Raw genomic sequence first — 15,163 nt, 5'->3', positions numbered from 1 at the left:
GCAGCATATTTAAAAAGAACAAAACATTATTTTTACGCAATCCATAATTAGCCTATGGGACTTACTGCTACCGGATATTGAGAACAAGAGTTTAATGGGATTAAAAAAGCAACTAGAGAGTCAAGAGTAACAAAAACTTCCATAGTTTCGTTACATAGGATTTTTTCTTTTTTTTTAAATTAGAAGCTATAAAAGCCTAATTTTTAAAGTCTTAGAAAGGCATTAACTAAAATAGTTAAGAAGTTTGCCTCAAAAATCAGCAATATATGATTGTGAACTGTGGGATTTCTTGCACCTTCCTGTGAAACATCTGTTTCTAGCTCATGTCAGAGACATGAAATTGCTTTAAATGGAACACTGCTCTGATCCAGCATGGCAATTCTTGTATGTTCCTAATACAAAACTATGTATGGTATAGTCGTGATCTACAGTAGTTGTCTGACCTCAGGCTAGAAAAACAGGGACTCCTGAGTTCTAATTTCAGGTAGTAACTCCATCTGCAGCCACCGCTCAAACACTCAATGTCAATAATACTTCCCTTTACCTCATTATAAGATTGTTCTGAGGATTAATTAGTGTGTGTAACTCACTTTGAAGATGACAATTTTTTTAATGTTTTAAAAAGTTTCCTTTAAAGTTCAGGAGGCTTGTCAACTAAACCACCCTCTTAAAAGGCTGCATCATCTATTATTTGAAATGAAGCAATATAGCAGAGGCCTGTATGGCTGGGTCTACACTTCTTGCCCACAATTTTTTTTTACCTTTGTTATGTTATCATCACTGCAGTTCCATCAGAAGCAGCAACACTTGAAACACTAGCCTGACAAGGCATCAGCAGCTACCAGCATTTAAATCAGTGTCAGTCATCTTAACCCTTCAGTTCTAGGTGACAGTTAAAATGCCATCAGACACAGGTGCTGAAATTCCAGAATAAACAGTGCAGATTTTGGTCACAAATGCAGAAACTGGTTAAAATTGTCAAAAAATATTAGGCAGCCAGTGTTTCCGCTCCTCCCTCAGGATCTCTCACTTGTTTTAGAGTCGCTAGTCAATATTAGTTAACATCTGCTAAGCATTCAGAAGTCATCTCAAAGAGAAGGGAAAGGAAACTGAATAAATGGAATTTGCGTGGAGGGAGTGAGAATGAAAAAAGAGGATGAGTAATGGAAAGAGAATTTTTTTCTTTTTAACATTGCTATAGAAAAATTGTCACCATCCCCCCCAAAAAGTAGCAGAGCTTTCTTTATCCTTCCACCAGAGGGTTAACAGGCATCAAAACTTAGGTCATTTGCAAATACTGGTGAAGACTAATCTATCCTAAGCCACAGCTTTTACTTAAATACACTAAACATTGGTTTTATTCAGGAAGTATGTCTCCCCCCGCCCCCCCCCCGGTCATTTCCTTGGTTGGTCTCAGCAACAGACAGCTTCACAGACAGTCTGGCTTACTCTAGTAGGATAAAGTCAGTAATATGTTTCTCCTATTATTTTTACTTGCTGTAAAATAAATTTTAATTTGAAGTTTGGAATTTAATTCTATTTTTAATACTTCACTAGCTTTAAAATAAATCTACAAGAATTCTCCTTTCTGCAATTGTCAAACACAGATGAGACATTTGGAGCACCTCTCACTCCACATAACAAGTTGTGCAGGTTCCTATGCAAGCAGAACAGCACTTGGTCAGTCCACTCCACCAATTTAATACAGTACTATTGAATACAGCAAAAAAAGCAAATCTTCCCCACAGGGACCATCTGGATGTAACACTGAAGCATCTGACTGTGAGACAGCAAAATAACGTGCTACACGCTCCATCTACTGGCACGACACAGCAATATGAACTAAGTTTTATTACAGCAACTTTGCAATAGTTAAAGGGGCACTTCTAGCTGTTGTAGCCTCCAAAACGTATATTTTAAACTGCTTCAGCAATGACTAATTTACCAGCTACCCGGGACAAGACACACCACCAGCACTGTCTCATCCACTTCTCTCTCTCTCTCTCTCTCACACACACACGCCCCTCTGTCACTCATGTCATACCACTGTAAACCCCACTCACCCTTCATTCACGTCACTGGTGTGTTCCCACAAAACTTACATGCAAGTTACATCAGTGTCACCTCCACATAGGGCAAACTTAGATGCCATGGTGGTAAAACACCCCTGAGTCCACCCCTGAGCCCTGTCTACACTACATCTTTCCTTATTGCTATCACTGGTGGATCTGATGAATTATAGGTTCCCTATTTTGCCAGGGTACGTGGGGCGTACACAAAGCTATTTTTAGCAAATATTCCCCAGTGGTACTACCAGATTTAGTGTACATAATTGTAAAAACATTGAAAGCTGCCAAAGCCTAGGACTAGGGTGACCAGATGTCCTAATTTTATAGGGACAGTCCCGATTTTAGGGGCTATTACCCTCCACCACCCCCTTCTCTGATTTTTACACTTGCTATCTGGGCACCCTACCTAGGACAGCCACCAGTGTAACTGAACTAGCGATAACAAACTGTGTTGGGATTTTATATTTTTGGTATTTATTTTAAATTAATTTTAATCCGACACTACATGGCCTATTTGCTCGCCAGGACCTCAGAATTGCTATAGCTTCATTTTATAATTGCAATCTCTACCAATTTCTTTTATATATTTAGTAAACACTGGGTTTTGTCTGTATAGACAGCAGAGCTCTAACAGCTTTGGAAAATGATGCAGAACTTAATACCAAAGAAAAGGCAAGATATACCCCTCAAAAGTACCAGTAAAAGAAGATTCTGACCCTACACAAATATTTTACGCACAAAAATGAAAAGTCTACCCCGCACTTAAATTATTGCTTAAGAAATCTGACTGACAGTAAAAAAGAAAAATATCTCAGAGGCCTGACTGTAAGAATGATCCATGTTTTCAAGGTAACATGAAGTAGAATTAACTATCAACTCAAAGTGTGAAAACAGTATGCCAAGGATATTATGAAAATGCCAACACTGAACTTCACAATATGGATAGTGAGGCACAAGAGAAGTAGCAAACACAATCAGAAGCATATGGTCAAATTTAGCTCTTGGTATAAATCCAGAATAACTTCATTTACTTCAGTGGATAACAACATATCAGAAGAGAATGTAGTTCATAATAAAGAATAGGCTAAACTGAGCCAAGCTGAAGGTATCAATCAGTTGGTATTTTCAGGGATGAATTTTCATCAGTTCCTATTAGGATAACCCTTTTAGGTCGTCTACAATGTGACATAGCTTCAACCAATGGTAGTAAAAGTGGAAGTCACAATCTAGAAGCAGCTCAACTGCCTTTTTCACCATGTCATTTAACCCTGAGAAACACAATTGCACTGGTATAGAGAGAGACCTTGAGCTTTAATCAGTGATAAACAAGCATTCCAAAATACATTACTAACATTAAAATTAGAAGTAGGGCACCAATTTCACAAAGTAGTAAATAGGTGAAATCCAAATGATAGGACTTTGTGATATAAAAAAATGCACTAGTCTTGGTTATTCTTGACCATAAATCTTTATTTGATAAAATGTAACTGCAACTCTTTGCTAAACTTGTTTTAATAGTAGTTTTGCATAAAGAATCATTCTTTTTTTTTACAATTTTGCAAAGCCACTGAAATATCTGAGGGGGAAAAAAAAAGTCTCTTCTCCAGTATGGTTCCCAAGGAGAAGATGCGCAACAGCTTTCTTTATAAAAGGGTTTATTATTATTATGTTTCATATGACTTACCCCAATTTTTGGCAACTATTCTCTAAATGTTATAAACAAATCTCCTGGAAGAGAAAATTGATCAGGAAGATGCTGCAATTGCATACAAAAAGACTACATCAAAGCTAGATCAACATCATTTATAAGGAAAAATTGAATTTAGTTTCAGCCTTAAAGAAAAAAATGGAAGTCTGTTTCAGAAATGTTAACTATAAAGAACAGTTTTAGTCCCATATAATCAAACTATATCAATCATTTTCTGATATTACTATTAAGTTTCTAAGTCAAATGTTGCCATATTTTTTTGATAGCAAAGACTACCTCATCCCCTCCGAATTTCACTGACCTGTAAATCACAAAACATCCTACTCTGGCTCTAAAATATTCCCCCTCCATTCAGAATCAGTCCTTTCCAAACCAATCACACACAAACTATCCACACATTATGACAGTCACCAGAAATCTGTAGAAGGTACTTCAGTTTTAATCTCTCTTCCAAAGGATTTCCTTTTTGCTTTTCTATAAACAAAATAATCTTCTAGATGATACTTAGTCCTGCTTCAGTGTAGAGGATTAGACTAGATGACCTATCAAGGTCCCTTCCAGTTCTACGTTTCTATGATTCTAAGATTATCTTCTGCAATCTGTTTTACCACCATCTCACAAAATCAGTCCTGCCCCACAATCTGCTGCCATTCAAGCTCCCTTCTTCCTCGCTTAGTCCTGCTCTTCCTTTGCTTGAGGCCGTCCCCTCACTCCCTTCCCTGCTTCCAACTTCTTTCTCATGCTTGTTCTGGGCCCCAAGCCCCACAGTTCTTTCTCCCTAGTCTCCAGATCCTGTGCCTCCACCTCCTTGACCCTCTTCCCCAAGATACTGGTGGTCCATCCTGGCTATTCATTTAATTCTCCATTTCTTCCTCTAGTTCCCAGATACCTCACCCCAGCCTTGCAGCAGCCTAACACAGCTCCCTTCTTACCACCTAGGTTACTGACTGCCTCCTGCCTGCTCCCAAATCTCAGCCAGCCCTGTAGTTTTCTTCTCTCCCACTCTCCATAGTTCCAGATCTTCCTGAGGACAGTGCCTTGACACTAGCTCAGTTTGCACTTATATATTGGAGAAGCTGGCAGTTCCTTCCATTGATGGCTCCTCGCTGTACCCCTGAGGCAACGGCCAGCGCATCACCTATAGAGGGTCAGGAAGAGAGAGGAAGGAAGCAGCAAGTTTTTTTAATACAATAGTGACTAGTGGCACTGACCCTCCTTTCCACAAGAGTCCTGGCTGGAAATGAAGGAAGGAACCAGCAGCACAGCACCTCAAAGACCACCAGGAAGCACTCTATGGACCACAGTGTGGCAATCTGATTTAGGGCACATAATGAGTGCAAGCAATCATGGACCACCTTCTTTTCTACCTCTATTTTTATGTGAAGCGTCCACATTTTTCTTTATTCATGTGGCAAAATGAGAACACAGAAAGCAAACTTCTGCTTCCACTATTTTAGAACATCTCAGACAAACAGTTACTTCATATTGCTGATTATTTAATTCCTTAAGCATAGGAACTGAAGGACTGGGCAAGAAACAATGCCACAAATACAGGCCACAGACTGGAATTATTTGATGCCAAATCTATCCTATATATTTCCAAAACATTTTTTGGTGCCAGGAAGGTAGCATCATTATCATGCCAAAAACACAAAGCAGGTGAGGGAATAATATCTTTTACTGGACCAACTTCTATTGGTAGAAGAGACCAGCTTTCAAGCTACAGAGATCTCTTCTTCAAGCTTATCTCTTCCATCAACAGATGTTGGTCCAATAAAAGATGTTACCATACCTTGTGCGTCTCATATCCTAGGACCAACACTCATGCACAGACGGATGCATACACACAGCCCCTTCCCCCCAAAAAGTACACTGGAGAAAAAGGAAAGATCAGAGAAAAAATTTCCCGCTTCGATCTATGTGAACTTCCCTAAGAAGTTATCCAGTTTTTGCTTAAATATTTATAACTGACCCCACAGTTTCAACTGGAAGCTCATTCACTAGTCTCAGTGAATTGCCCCCACACATTACCTCTGATATGCCCCCTTGTTCTGGTTGGTCAAATAAGCTCACATAGTACAATTTTATAAGCAAGCTCACTGCAGCTCATTTAATTATGTTTATCAGTAAACGTCTCAAGAATAGTTGTTAGTCCCTATTATTACCTAAACCACATTCAGAAAACCTATACAGCATACCAAACATAATACAAGATACTTTTGTACTTTAGAATTGATGTCCTGATTCTGCAAGGTGCTGGACAACCTCATCTTCCATTTATTTAAATGAGGTAAGTTGAGGGTGCCCATCAGCTTTCAGCACTGGACACTTTAGTTGCTCACAACTGGATTCCTGCAAGCAAATTAAAGCCTAATTTCTACCATAAAAAACTGCCTTATAGACCATTTAATACAGGAAATATTTAATTATGTACAAATGTGAAACACAAAGATCGTAAATTGAAAACCTTCTTAAGATGAATAAAAAATTATCTTTTTCTGGGGTTAGAATTATTTTACACTGAAAAAAATATTTTAAAGCTATTGCAATACTTGTATTTTTTGCATTGCAAAAACAGTTTGAAATCCTGCTTTCCACTTCCTTTCAATGGTTGCCTAAGCAGAGATTTAATGACGTTGGAAAATGGATGCCTCTTAAAGACACAAGAGCTATTTCTACAGGGGAAATAAAAGAAATCACTAACTAAAACAGGTATTTTACAGAAATAATAGTCCTTTTCTAGGTGTATATCAAATCCCTGGTCATTGCTCTCTGGGCTAGTGCTCTCGCTTTGATACAATGTGATCTGAAGTACTCACATGCACATTTATTTGCAGAGTTATGCCAAACCGCTATTGCATTTTTTTGTTTGTTCCGAAATGCCTCTTCAACTCTAGTTTCTGTTTTCCGTACACTGGAACCATGAGGATTTATTTGCTCTGTTGTTACTGATAAGCCTGCACATAAAAGATATGCATACCTATTTAAATAATCTGAGCAGTATATACCAAACACAAAAAGAAGCCTAGAACATAACATTGCATTAAAAACAAAGCAATTAACATATTTAGATGGACATCGCTAAACCAAGATTTAAATGAACAATATTTGTTTTTAGCAGACAATAGAATGTATTGGACATAAAGTCTTAAAAACTGTCAAATCTGATGGCTTCAGGCTTATCTGCATTTGAACCGCTGCAGCAACACAGTCGTGTAGCACTTCAGTGTAGACACTGCCTACACCAACGGGAGGAGTTCACCCATAGAATCACAGAATATCAGGGTACTCAGTGCTCTCCCACCCAACCACAAATAGATTCCTCAGGGGTATAGTAAACCTTTTCCCCCAACCCAGACATCCTACTCCAACAAGGGACCTAAATGTAGTACTAAAGAGCCTGACTAGGCTGACAAAAGGTTTCTACGAACAGCTGTACAAGGGTGAACATCTATTTTTGGACGTTGATCTGTAGATCCGGTTCCAAAGACAAGTCTACAGAAGTTTAAGTAACCTGGCAGGCCTTGCTGAAGGAGCGGGCTCTGAGGAAACGAGCATTCAGGTAGGGGTAGATCATAATCCGCTGGGAGACTAGGTGAGCCGCCGTTACGGAGAGGACCTTGGAGAACACTCTCAGAGATGATGAGAGGCCAAAGAGGAATACTCTGTATTGGTTAATGGTCCTGGCCTGGGATAAATCTGAGAAATTGTCTGTGAGAAAGTAGGATTGATATGTGGAAATAGGCATCATGCAGATGGAGGGCCGAAAACCAATCTCCCCGTTCCAAAGATGAAATAATCACTGCTACTGTGACCATCCTGAATTTCTGAGCCTTGACAAATTTGTTCAGTCCTCTGAGGTCCAGTATGGGTCTCCAACTCCCTTCTTGAGTATCAGGAAATAACGAGAGTAGAAATCTTTGCCACCTCGGTGTTGAGGTACAGGCTCTATGGCTCCTAGACAGTGAAGGTGATCTATTTCTTGTCATAATAAACTCTCAGGAAAAGAGTCCCTGAACAGAGATGGAGAAGGGTGCTGGGAGTGGGTGGGAGGAGGTGAAGTGGATGGAGTACCTATTGTGGACAATTTCCAGAACCCATTGGTCAGATATTGTTCTTTACCAGTTGTGGAATGAAGCAAGGAGGTACCCAAATAGGTGTGAAGGGCTGGTCAGCAGCAGTTGACTGAGGGGAGTGGTCTGTCGGCACCTCAACCAAGATGTCAAAACTGATGTTTTGAGGTAAGTGATTGTGAAGAGGAAGACTGTGGGCCTGACGGTTTACATTTGGAAAATCTGCATTTTTACCTTGGAGGCTCATAACAGTGTTGCATGGGGAAATGTGGTGCATGGGATTTATGCTGAGGTTGCGGACTACATTTTCTTTTTTGTCCAGGTGTATAAATCCTTAATGACCAGAGAGTGGCCCTGTAGTCTTTAGGCATATGGAGGAATGTGTCAGTCTTCTCGGCAAACAATTTGGTGCCTTCCAAGGGGAGGTCCTCTACTATAGTGTGTACTTCCTTAGGGAAGCCAGACAGGTGCAACCAGGATGCTCGCCACATAACCTTTGCTGTAGAGATTAGACCGGGCTGCAGCGTCAGCTTCAAAAAACGCTGACTGGAATGCTGTATTGGCCACCAGTTGTCCCTCACTAACAATGGCCCAAAACTAGGGCTGTCAATTAATCACAGTCAACTCACGCGATTAACTCAAAAAAATTAATGGAGATTAAAAAAATCAATCACAATTAATCACACTGTTAATAGAATACCAATTGAAATTCATTAAATATTTTGGATGTTTTTCTACATTTTCAAATATATCGATTTCAATTACAACACAGAATACAAAGTGTACATTGCTCATTTTATATTTATTTTTGATTAGAAGTATACACACTGTAAAAAAAACAATAGTATTTTTCATTTCACCTCACACAAGTACTGTAGCGCAATCTATCATGAAAGTGCAATTTACAAATATAGGTTTTTTTGTTATATAACTTCACTCAAAAACTAAATGTAAAATTTTAGAGCCTACAAGTTCACTTAGTCCTACTTCTTGTTAAGCCAATTGCTAAAAGAAACAAGTTTGTTTACATACAGGAGATAATGCTGCCCACTTCTTAATTACAATGTCACCTGAAAGGGAGAACAAGTGTTTGCACTTTTGTAGCTGGAGTCGCAAGATATTTACATGCCAGATGCACTAAAGATTCATGTGCCTCTTCATGCTTTGGGGAGAGCTGTATGTCCCCTGTTCTGTTTTACCCGCATTCTGCCATATATTTTATATTATAGCAGTCTCAGATGATGACCCAACACATGTTTGTTTTAAGAAAACTTTCACTTCAGATTTGACAAAATGAAAAAAAGATGCAAATGTGAAATTTCTAAAGATAGCTAAAGAACTTGACCCAAGATTTAAGAATCTGAAGTGCCTTCCAAAATCTGAGAGGGATGAGGTGTGGAGCATGCTTTCAGAAGCCTTAAAAGAGCAACACCCTGATGCTGAAACTACAGAACCCAAACCACCAAAAAAGAAAATCAACCTTCTGCTGGTGGCATCTGAGTCAGATGATGAAAATGAACATGCGTTGGTCTGCACTGCTTTGGACTGTTACCAAGTAGAACCTGTCAGCAGGATGGACGCATGACCTCTGGAATGGCAGCTGAAGCATCAAGATATGCCTGTGTGCAGATAAGCATGACTGATGCCGAGGTTCGCCATATAAGTTTATCTGGGTCCAGAAGGGCCGCATTGATGGGGAGGGCTATTCTGGAAGAAGAGGAGTGCAAGATATCCAGGATTTTCCGATAGGTTCTTATCTTCTCAAGAGGTACCTGCAATGTGTCTGCCACCCTTTTAGCTAGCTCTTGAAATAGCCTAAAGTCATCTGCTAGGGATGGCAGAGGGGGCATCACTGCTTTCTCTGGAGAGGAGGAAGAGATGTTGGTTCTCCTTGAATCCATCCTCCTGTTCCCTCCAGGATCTCCTCTGGACGTTCAGAGACTCTGAATACCACAGCTGAGGAAGAGAGTCTCAAAAGGCTTATGGTGGGCCACACTAGATGCTCGTGAGGTGTGGAGTCTGTATGTCACCCAGGGATCCCAGTAGGGCCACTGGGGCGGTGGAAGGGGTTCCGGTAGTGGCGCTTATTGTTGGCCATACCATGTTGGTTGAGGAGCAAACAGGTTGGTAATGGGCATTATTAGGAACATGGGAGGAGTGACAGGAAACAACCTCCTCCTGTTCGCTATTCCGAGTCACCATTGGAGGTGCATGACATGGTACTGGTGGAGAGTCCAGCGTCCAAAGTAAACTTAGCACTGGTACAGAGCAAGGGAAACTTTGGTATGTCAGATACCATGAGGTCTCTAGAGTGTCTAAATTCCTGAAGTGCCGACCTACTTGGTGCCGATGGTGCTTGCCGGTGGGCCAGCAGCAATGAAGGGATCGGTGATCTGGGCCGTACCGAGTGCTTAGAGGCTGGATGGCTCATTCTTGGTGTTGCTAACGGTAACACTCATACCAGCAGCAGCATCTTAGCGGTGGTACTGTCTCTGTTTCTGCTTTTATCTGCCATTACTGTTGCTTTGTGCATATGCCCATCAGGTCCTTAGCTGCAGCAATCGTACCTGCTGCTTCAGACCTTCATTAGCTATGGGTAATGTTTAGACATGTTTAGACTTCTCCGTACTGACAGTATCGATGATACCAAACAAGACAGTGACCTTTTTCAGCTAGCTCAGGGCTCACTCAGGGAGCTCATGGCCCTCTTTGTTTGAAGACTTACATGAGGGGTCTGCAACTGTTTTCTTAAACCCATAGTCTATAAATGTTGAGGGCTGTGGGGAAGAGGGGAAGATTTGCACCATTTGGGTGACTCCTGGCTTGGGTCCGGGGAAGGCTGAAGAGCTACCTCCATGAGAAGGAGTTTTAGTCTCAGTTCTCTGTCTTTCCAAGATATTGACTTGAGATGTTGGCAGAGAACCCGCTTTTGGGAAATGTGGCTTTCCCCATGGCAATGGATGCAGCAGGAATGTTTATCCGTTATAGGGATAACTTCCTTGCATGAGACACACCTCAAAGTCTGGTGAACCAGGCATACCCCATGCTAGGGCAACCCCAGACACAGGGGGAAAATAAAAAGTCCCCTCCCCCCCCAAAAGAAAGAAAATAAAGGAAGCTCTACAACTAAGAAGGGGATTAACTAACTATTGAAGTGCTAAGAGAAAGAGAAAGATCAGATGAACGGACTGCTAACAGCTCCGTGTCTAGTCAGGTGTGGTTGAGAAGGAACTAATGGAGGGTTCGCCAGCACGCATTGGTTAGCCTCATGGCAGAGCACAAGGGGGGGAGGGGAAGGGAACATGTGCGGGCTGAATGGACACGGCTACCGAAGTTCTCTGGCAGCGCAGGGACACAAGTGCACGTACCGTGGAGCACCGACAGGGGCACCAGTCAAAGAACAATGAATTGCATCAACCATCATGTTGCCAATTCACCCAGCTTACAGACCTTCTAGAGTTTCTCTCAGTCCTCATGGGACTTGACTAAAAATTTTGTTCCATCTGTAAATGTTTGCCCCTTATCCAGCTTATTAAAAATACATCAAACAACAACGGTTCTTGTACAGAAAGTTGCTGCACATTGTTTTTTGCCATAATGAAAATTAACCTTTAACTCCTACTCAGACTTCTCTCTCTCTTTTTGATCCACTATAATAATTTGCCTCCAACATCATGACTGCCCAATTCAGTAGTATATTGCAAGGGCCCTAGACGTTTTGGAAGTCTAAATTAAGTCAACCATTACTTTACTGACACAGTCAAAGAATACTAGCAGATTAGCAAGGCATGATTTTCCTTTATTGAAATCATGCTGGTTGGATCCTATCATACTGTGATCTTTTACATGTTTTATTACTCAATTTTTAATTATCATTTTGATCTATTTATCAGCTCCACCTGTAATGTTTACTTGTCTTTAATTTCTTAGATCACCCCTACAGTCTATTTACAGGTAGAGTTGGTAACACTGTCTTTAAGTTAAGGTTACTGAACACTTCCCATTATAAGACCCTTTTCAATTGTTTATAACTTTGCCATACTAAAACCGTTACAACTAGAATTTTCCATGCCAGACATCTCCCTCAGGCTACTTTTGGTGGGCAAGTTTAGAGAAAAATGGTTCAGCTGTTTCAGAGAATGAGATCAGGGAAAAGGAAGTTATTTTTCCCCATGTTAAAAGAAATTCTTACAGCCATTTTTCTGATAAACTCCAGCACATCCATGCTTTGGAACTAGGACTTGAAATTTGACATGGGGATCATTCTGGTGCAAAACATGCCTTTTGCTATTCTTGTGGGAAAAATGCTCAAATTTGGCCAAGTTATAAGCTCTTGAAAAAAATCTCAGTATGCACATGCTCAGATGACACTTGTTAGAGTGTGGATAACTAGTTTATGATCACGTAATTAAAGACTATGATAATGCATGTGCAGAAAGGGACCCTATTAAGGTTGCACAGGCTGCTATTTTTGCTAGCAGCTCAGTCACTTCATTTTTAAGCTCTTCAGAAGTCTTGGATGAACAACTTTCTGGACCTGGTGATGTATTACTTCTTAGTTTATGAATCTGCTCCAGGATTCTTTACTCTGATAGCTCAATATCATTGACTCATAGTCTTTAAGGTCAGAAGGAACAATCAGGATCATGTAGTCTGAACTCCTGCACACTGTAGGCCACAGAACCTCATCCACCCATTCATGTAAGACTCTGGCCGAGTTACTGAAGCTGATAGTACCTCATCTTTGCTAAAGGGCAGGCTAAGAGGCAGGTTTTCTTGGTGTAAACTTTCGTAGCTCTATTGATTTCAGTTGATCTGTAACAATTTACACCAAGAATCTGCCCCTAGGTATCTCCCCTATTGTGAAGACTAATGCAAAGTAATCATTTAGCTTCTTAGTAATGTCCCTATCTTCCTTAATTGTTCCTTTTAATTCTTGGTGATAAAGCAGATGCCTTCACCGGCTTTCCAGCTTCTGATATACTTAAAGAATTTCTTGTTTGATTTTAGATCTTCACTTATTTCCTCTTTGGATTCCATCTTAGCCCTCTTAATTTTTCTTACATATTACCTTCTGGAGTTTAGACTCCTTTTAATGGAGTTAGTTGGCTTAGATTTCCATATTCTGAAAGGTATTTTTTTGGTTCAAATACTCTCTTGAAACTTGCCATTTAGGTTTACTTCTTGTGTTCCTACTTCCTTTTTGTTCAGAGGTACACAGGACTTCTGAAACTACTACAAAACCCTCCTCTATAAAACACAGAATAATAAAATAAAATTAATAATAATAATAATAATAATGGTCCATTACTAGACAGAAAAGGTACAATTGTCAATATTAACACAGAAAAGGAGAAGCGTTCAGTAAATATTCCTGTTCTGTATTTGGGGAAAAAGACTGATGATGTACTTTGGTGTGCAGCACTTGAGTTCAAAAAGATCTTGACAAACTGGAGAAATGGTCTGAAATAAACAGGATGAAATTCCATAAGGACAAATGCAAAGTACTATATTTAAGAATGAAAAATAAGCTGCACAAATACAAAGTGGGACGTGCCTTCCTAGGAAGGAGTACTGCTGAAAACAATCTGGGGTCATAGTGGATCACAAACTAAATATGGGTCAACAATTTTAAAAAAAAGTGAATATCATTCTGAGATGTATTAGCAGGAATGTTGTAAGCAAGACACGAGAAGAAATTCTTCAACTCCACTCAGCAGTGGAGAGGTCTCAACTGAAGTACTATGTCCAGTTCTGGGTATCATACACTTCAAGAAAGATGTGCACAAATTGGAGGAAGTCCAGAGGAGAGCAACAAAAATGGTCTAGAAAACATGATCTATGAGGAAAGACTGAAAAAATTGGGTTTGTTTAGCCTGAAGAAGAGAAGACTGAAAGGGGAGGCGATAAGAGTCTTAACTATACAGAAGATTGGCTTAAATTACAGCAAGGGAGATTTAGGTCAGACATTAAGAAAACTTCCAGTACTTAACTGCCCTTACAGTTAGGAACAAAATTACCTAGGGAGGTTGTGGAATCTGTCATTGGAGGTTCTTAAGAACAAGTTAGATAAACACCTGTCTGGGATGGTCTAGATAATACTTAATCCTGCCTCGGTGCAGGGGACTGGACAAGATCACCTATCGAGGTCCATTCCAGTTCTATACTTCTATGATTCTATATATTCATATGATGATGATGAAATGCTTTCCATTCCAACACTAATTCCGGAGGATGTTAAATAGGAGCTACGAAAGTTAAACCTTTTTAAATAAGTAGGTCTGGATAAATTGCATCCAAGAGTTTACAAGAGCTAGCCTAATTTAGAAGAGCTGGACTGTTAATGCTGATTTTAAATAAGTCTTGGAACACTTGGGAAGGTCCAGAAGACTGGAGAAAAGCTAACATTATGCCAATATTTAATAAGTGTAAACAGGGCAACCCAGATAACCATAGGCCTGTCAGTCTGACATCGATTCTAGTGAAAACAGCCTAATAGCTAATACAGGACTATTAATAAAGAATTAAAGGAGAATTAAAGAATTAAAGATAACTACGCGTTTGTGGAAAGCACGGGTTTGTGGAAAATGGATCCTGTCAAACTAAGTTGGTATGTTTTTTTATTAGGTTACAGATTTGGTTGACAAGTATCAGGGGGTAGCCATGATAAAGTTAATAGCATTGATGTAATCGGCTTCTGTAAGGTATGCAACTTGGTACTGCATAACATACTGATTAAAGAACTAATACAATACAAAATCAATATGGAACACATGAAATGGATTAAAAACTGGCTAACTGTTAAGTTTCAAAACAAAACTGGAAATGGGAAATCATCACTGAGCAGGTGGGCTTCTAGTGTGGTTCCAGAAGGACCAGTTCATGGCTGTACGCTGTTTACCATTTTTGTCAATGACCTGGAACAAAATCACTATGGATAAGGTTTGCAGATGACTCAAAATGGGGTAGTGATAAATAAAGAAAAAGGTCAGGTCACTGACACACAGTTATCTGGATCAATTGTTAAAGCTTGGTGTAAGCAAACAGTGTGTCTCAATACACCAAACAAAAAGAAAAGGAGTACTTGTGGCACCTTAGAGACTAACTAATTTATTTGAGCATAAGCTCTCGTGAGCTACAGCTCACTTCATCGGATGCATAAAGTGGAAAGTACAGTGAGGAGATTTTATATATACACACACATACCACAGATTGACAGAGCCAGAAGAGTACCCAGAAGTCACCTACTACAGGACAGGCCCAACAAAGAAAATAACAGAACGCCACTAGCCGTCACCTTCAGCCCCTAACTA

General features: G+C 40.0%; 1 protein-coding gene across 7 annotated transcripts in view; it reads right to left on the bottom strand.

Moving 5' to 3' along the window:
- Positions 1-15,163, bottom strand: part of ATAD2B (ATPase family AAA domain containing 2B) — a 177,561-nt gene that overhangs the window by 29,039 nt on the left and 133,359 nt on the right. For 6 of the 7 annotated variants that reach the window (XM_073335846.2, XM_078852053.1, XM_078852055.1 and 3 more), the window contains one exon: positions 6,597-6,734. The exons of the other annotated variant lie outside the window; for it this stretch is intronic. In XM_073335846.2, the coding sequence (XP_073191947.1) occupies positions 6,597-6,734 (138 nt within the window). The remainder of the gene's footprint in view (positions 1-6,596; positions 6,735-15,163) is intronic. 7 annotated transcript variants of the gene reach the window in all.

Source organism: Lepidochelys kempii, chromosome 3 (assembly GCF_965140285.1).
Source record: "Lepidochelys kempii isolate rLepKem1 chromosome 3, rLepKem1.hap1, whole genome shotgun sequence".
Taxonomy (NCBI): Eukaryota; Metazoa; Chordata; order Testudines; family Cheloniidae; genus Lepidochelys; species Lepidochelys kempii.
Note: the sequence above shows the minus strand (reverse complement) of the source record. Positions and strands in the feature narration are given on the sequence as shown.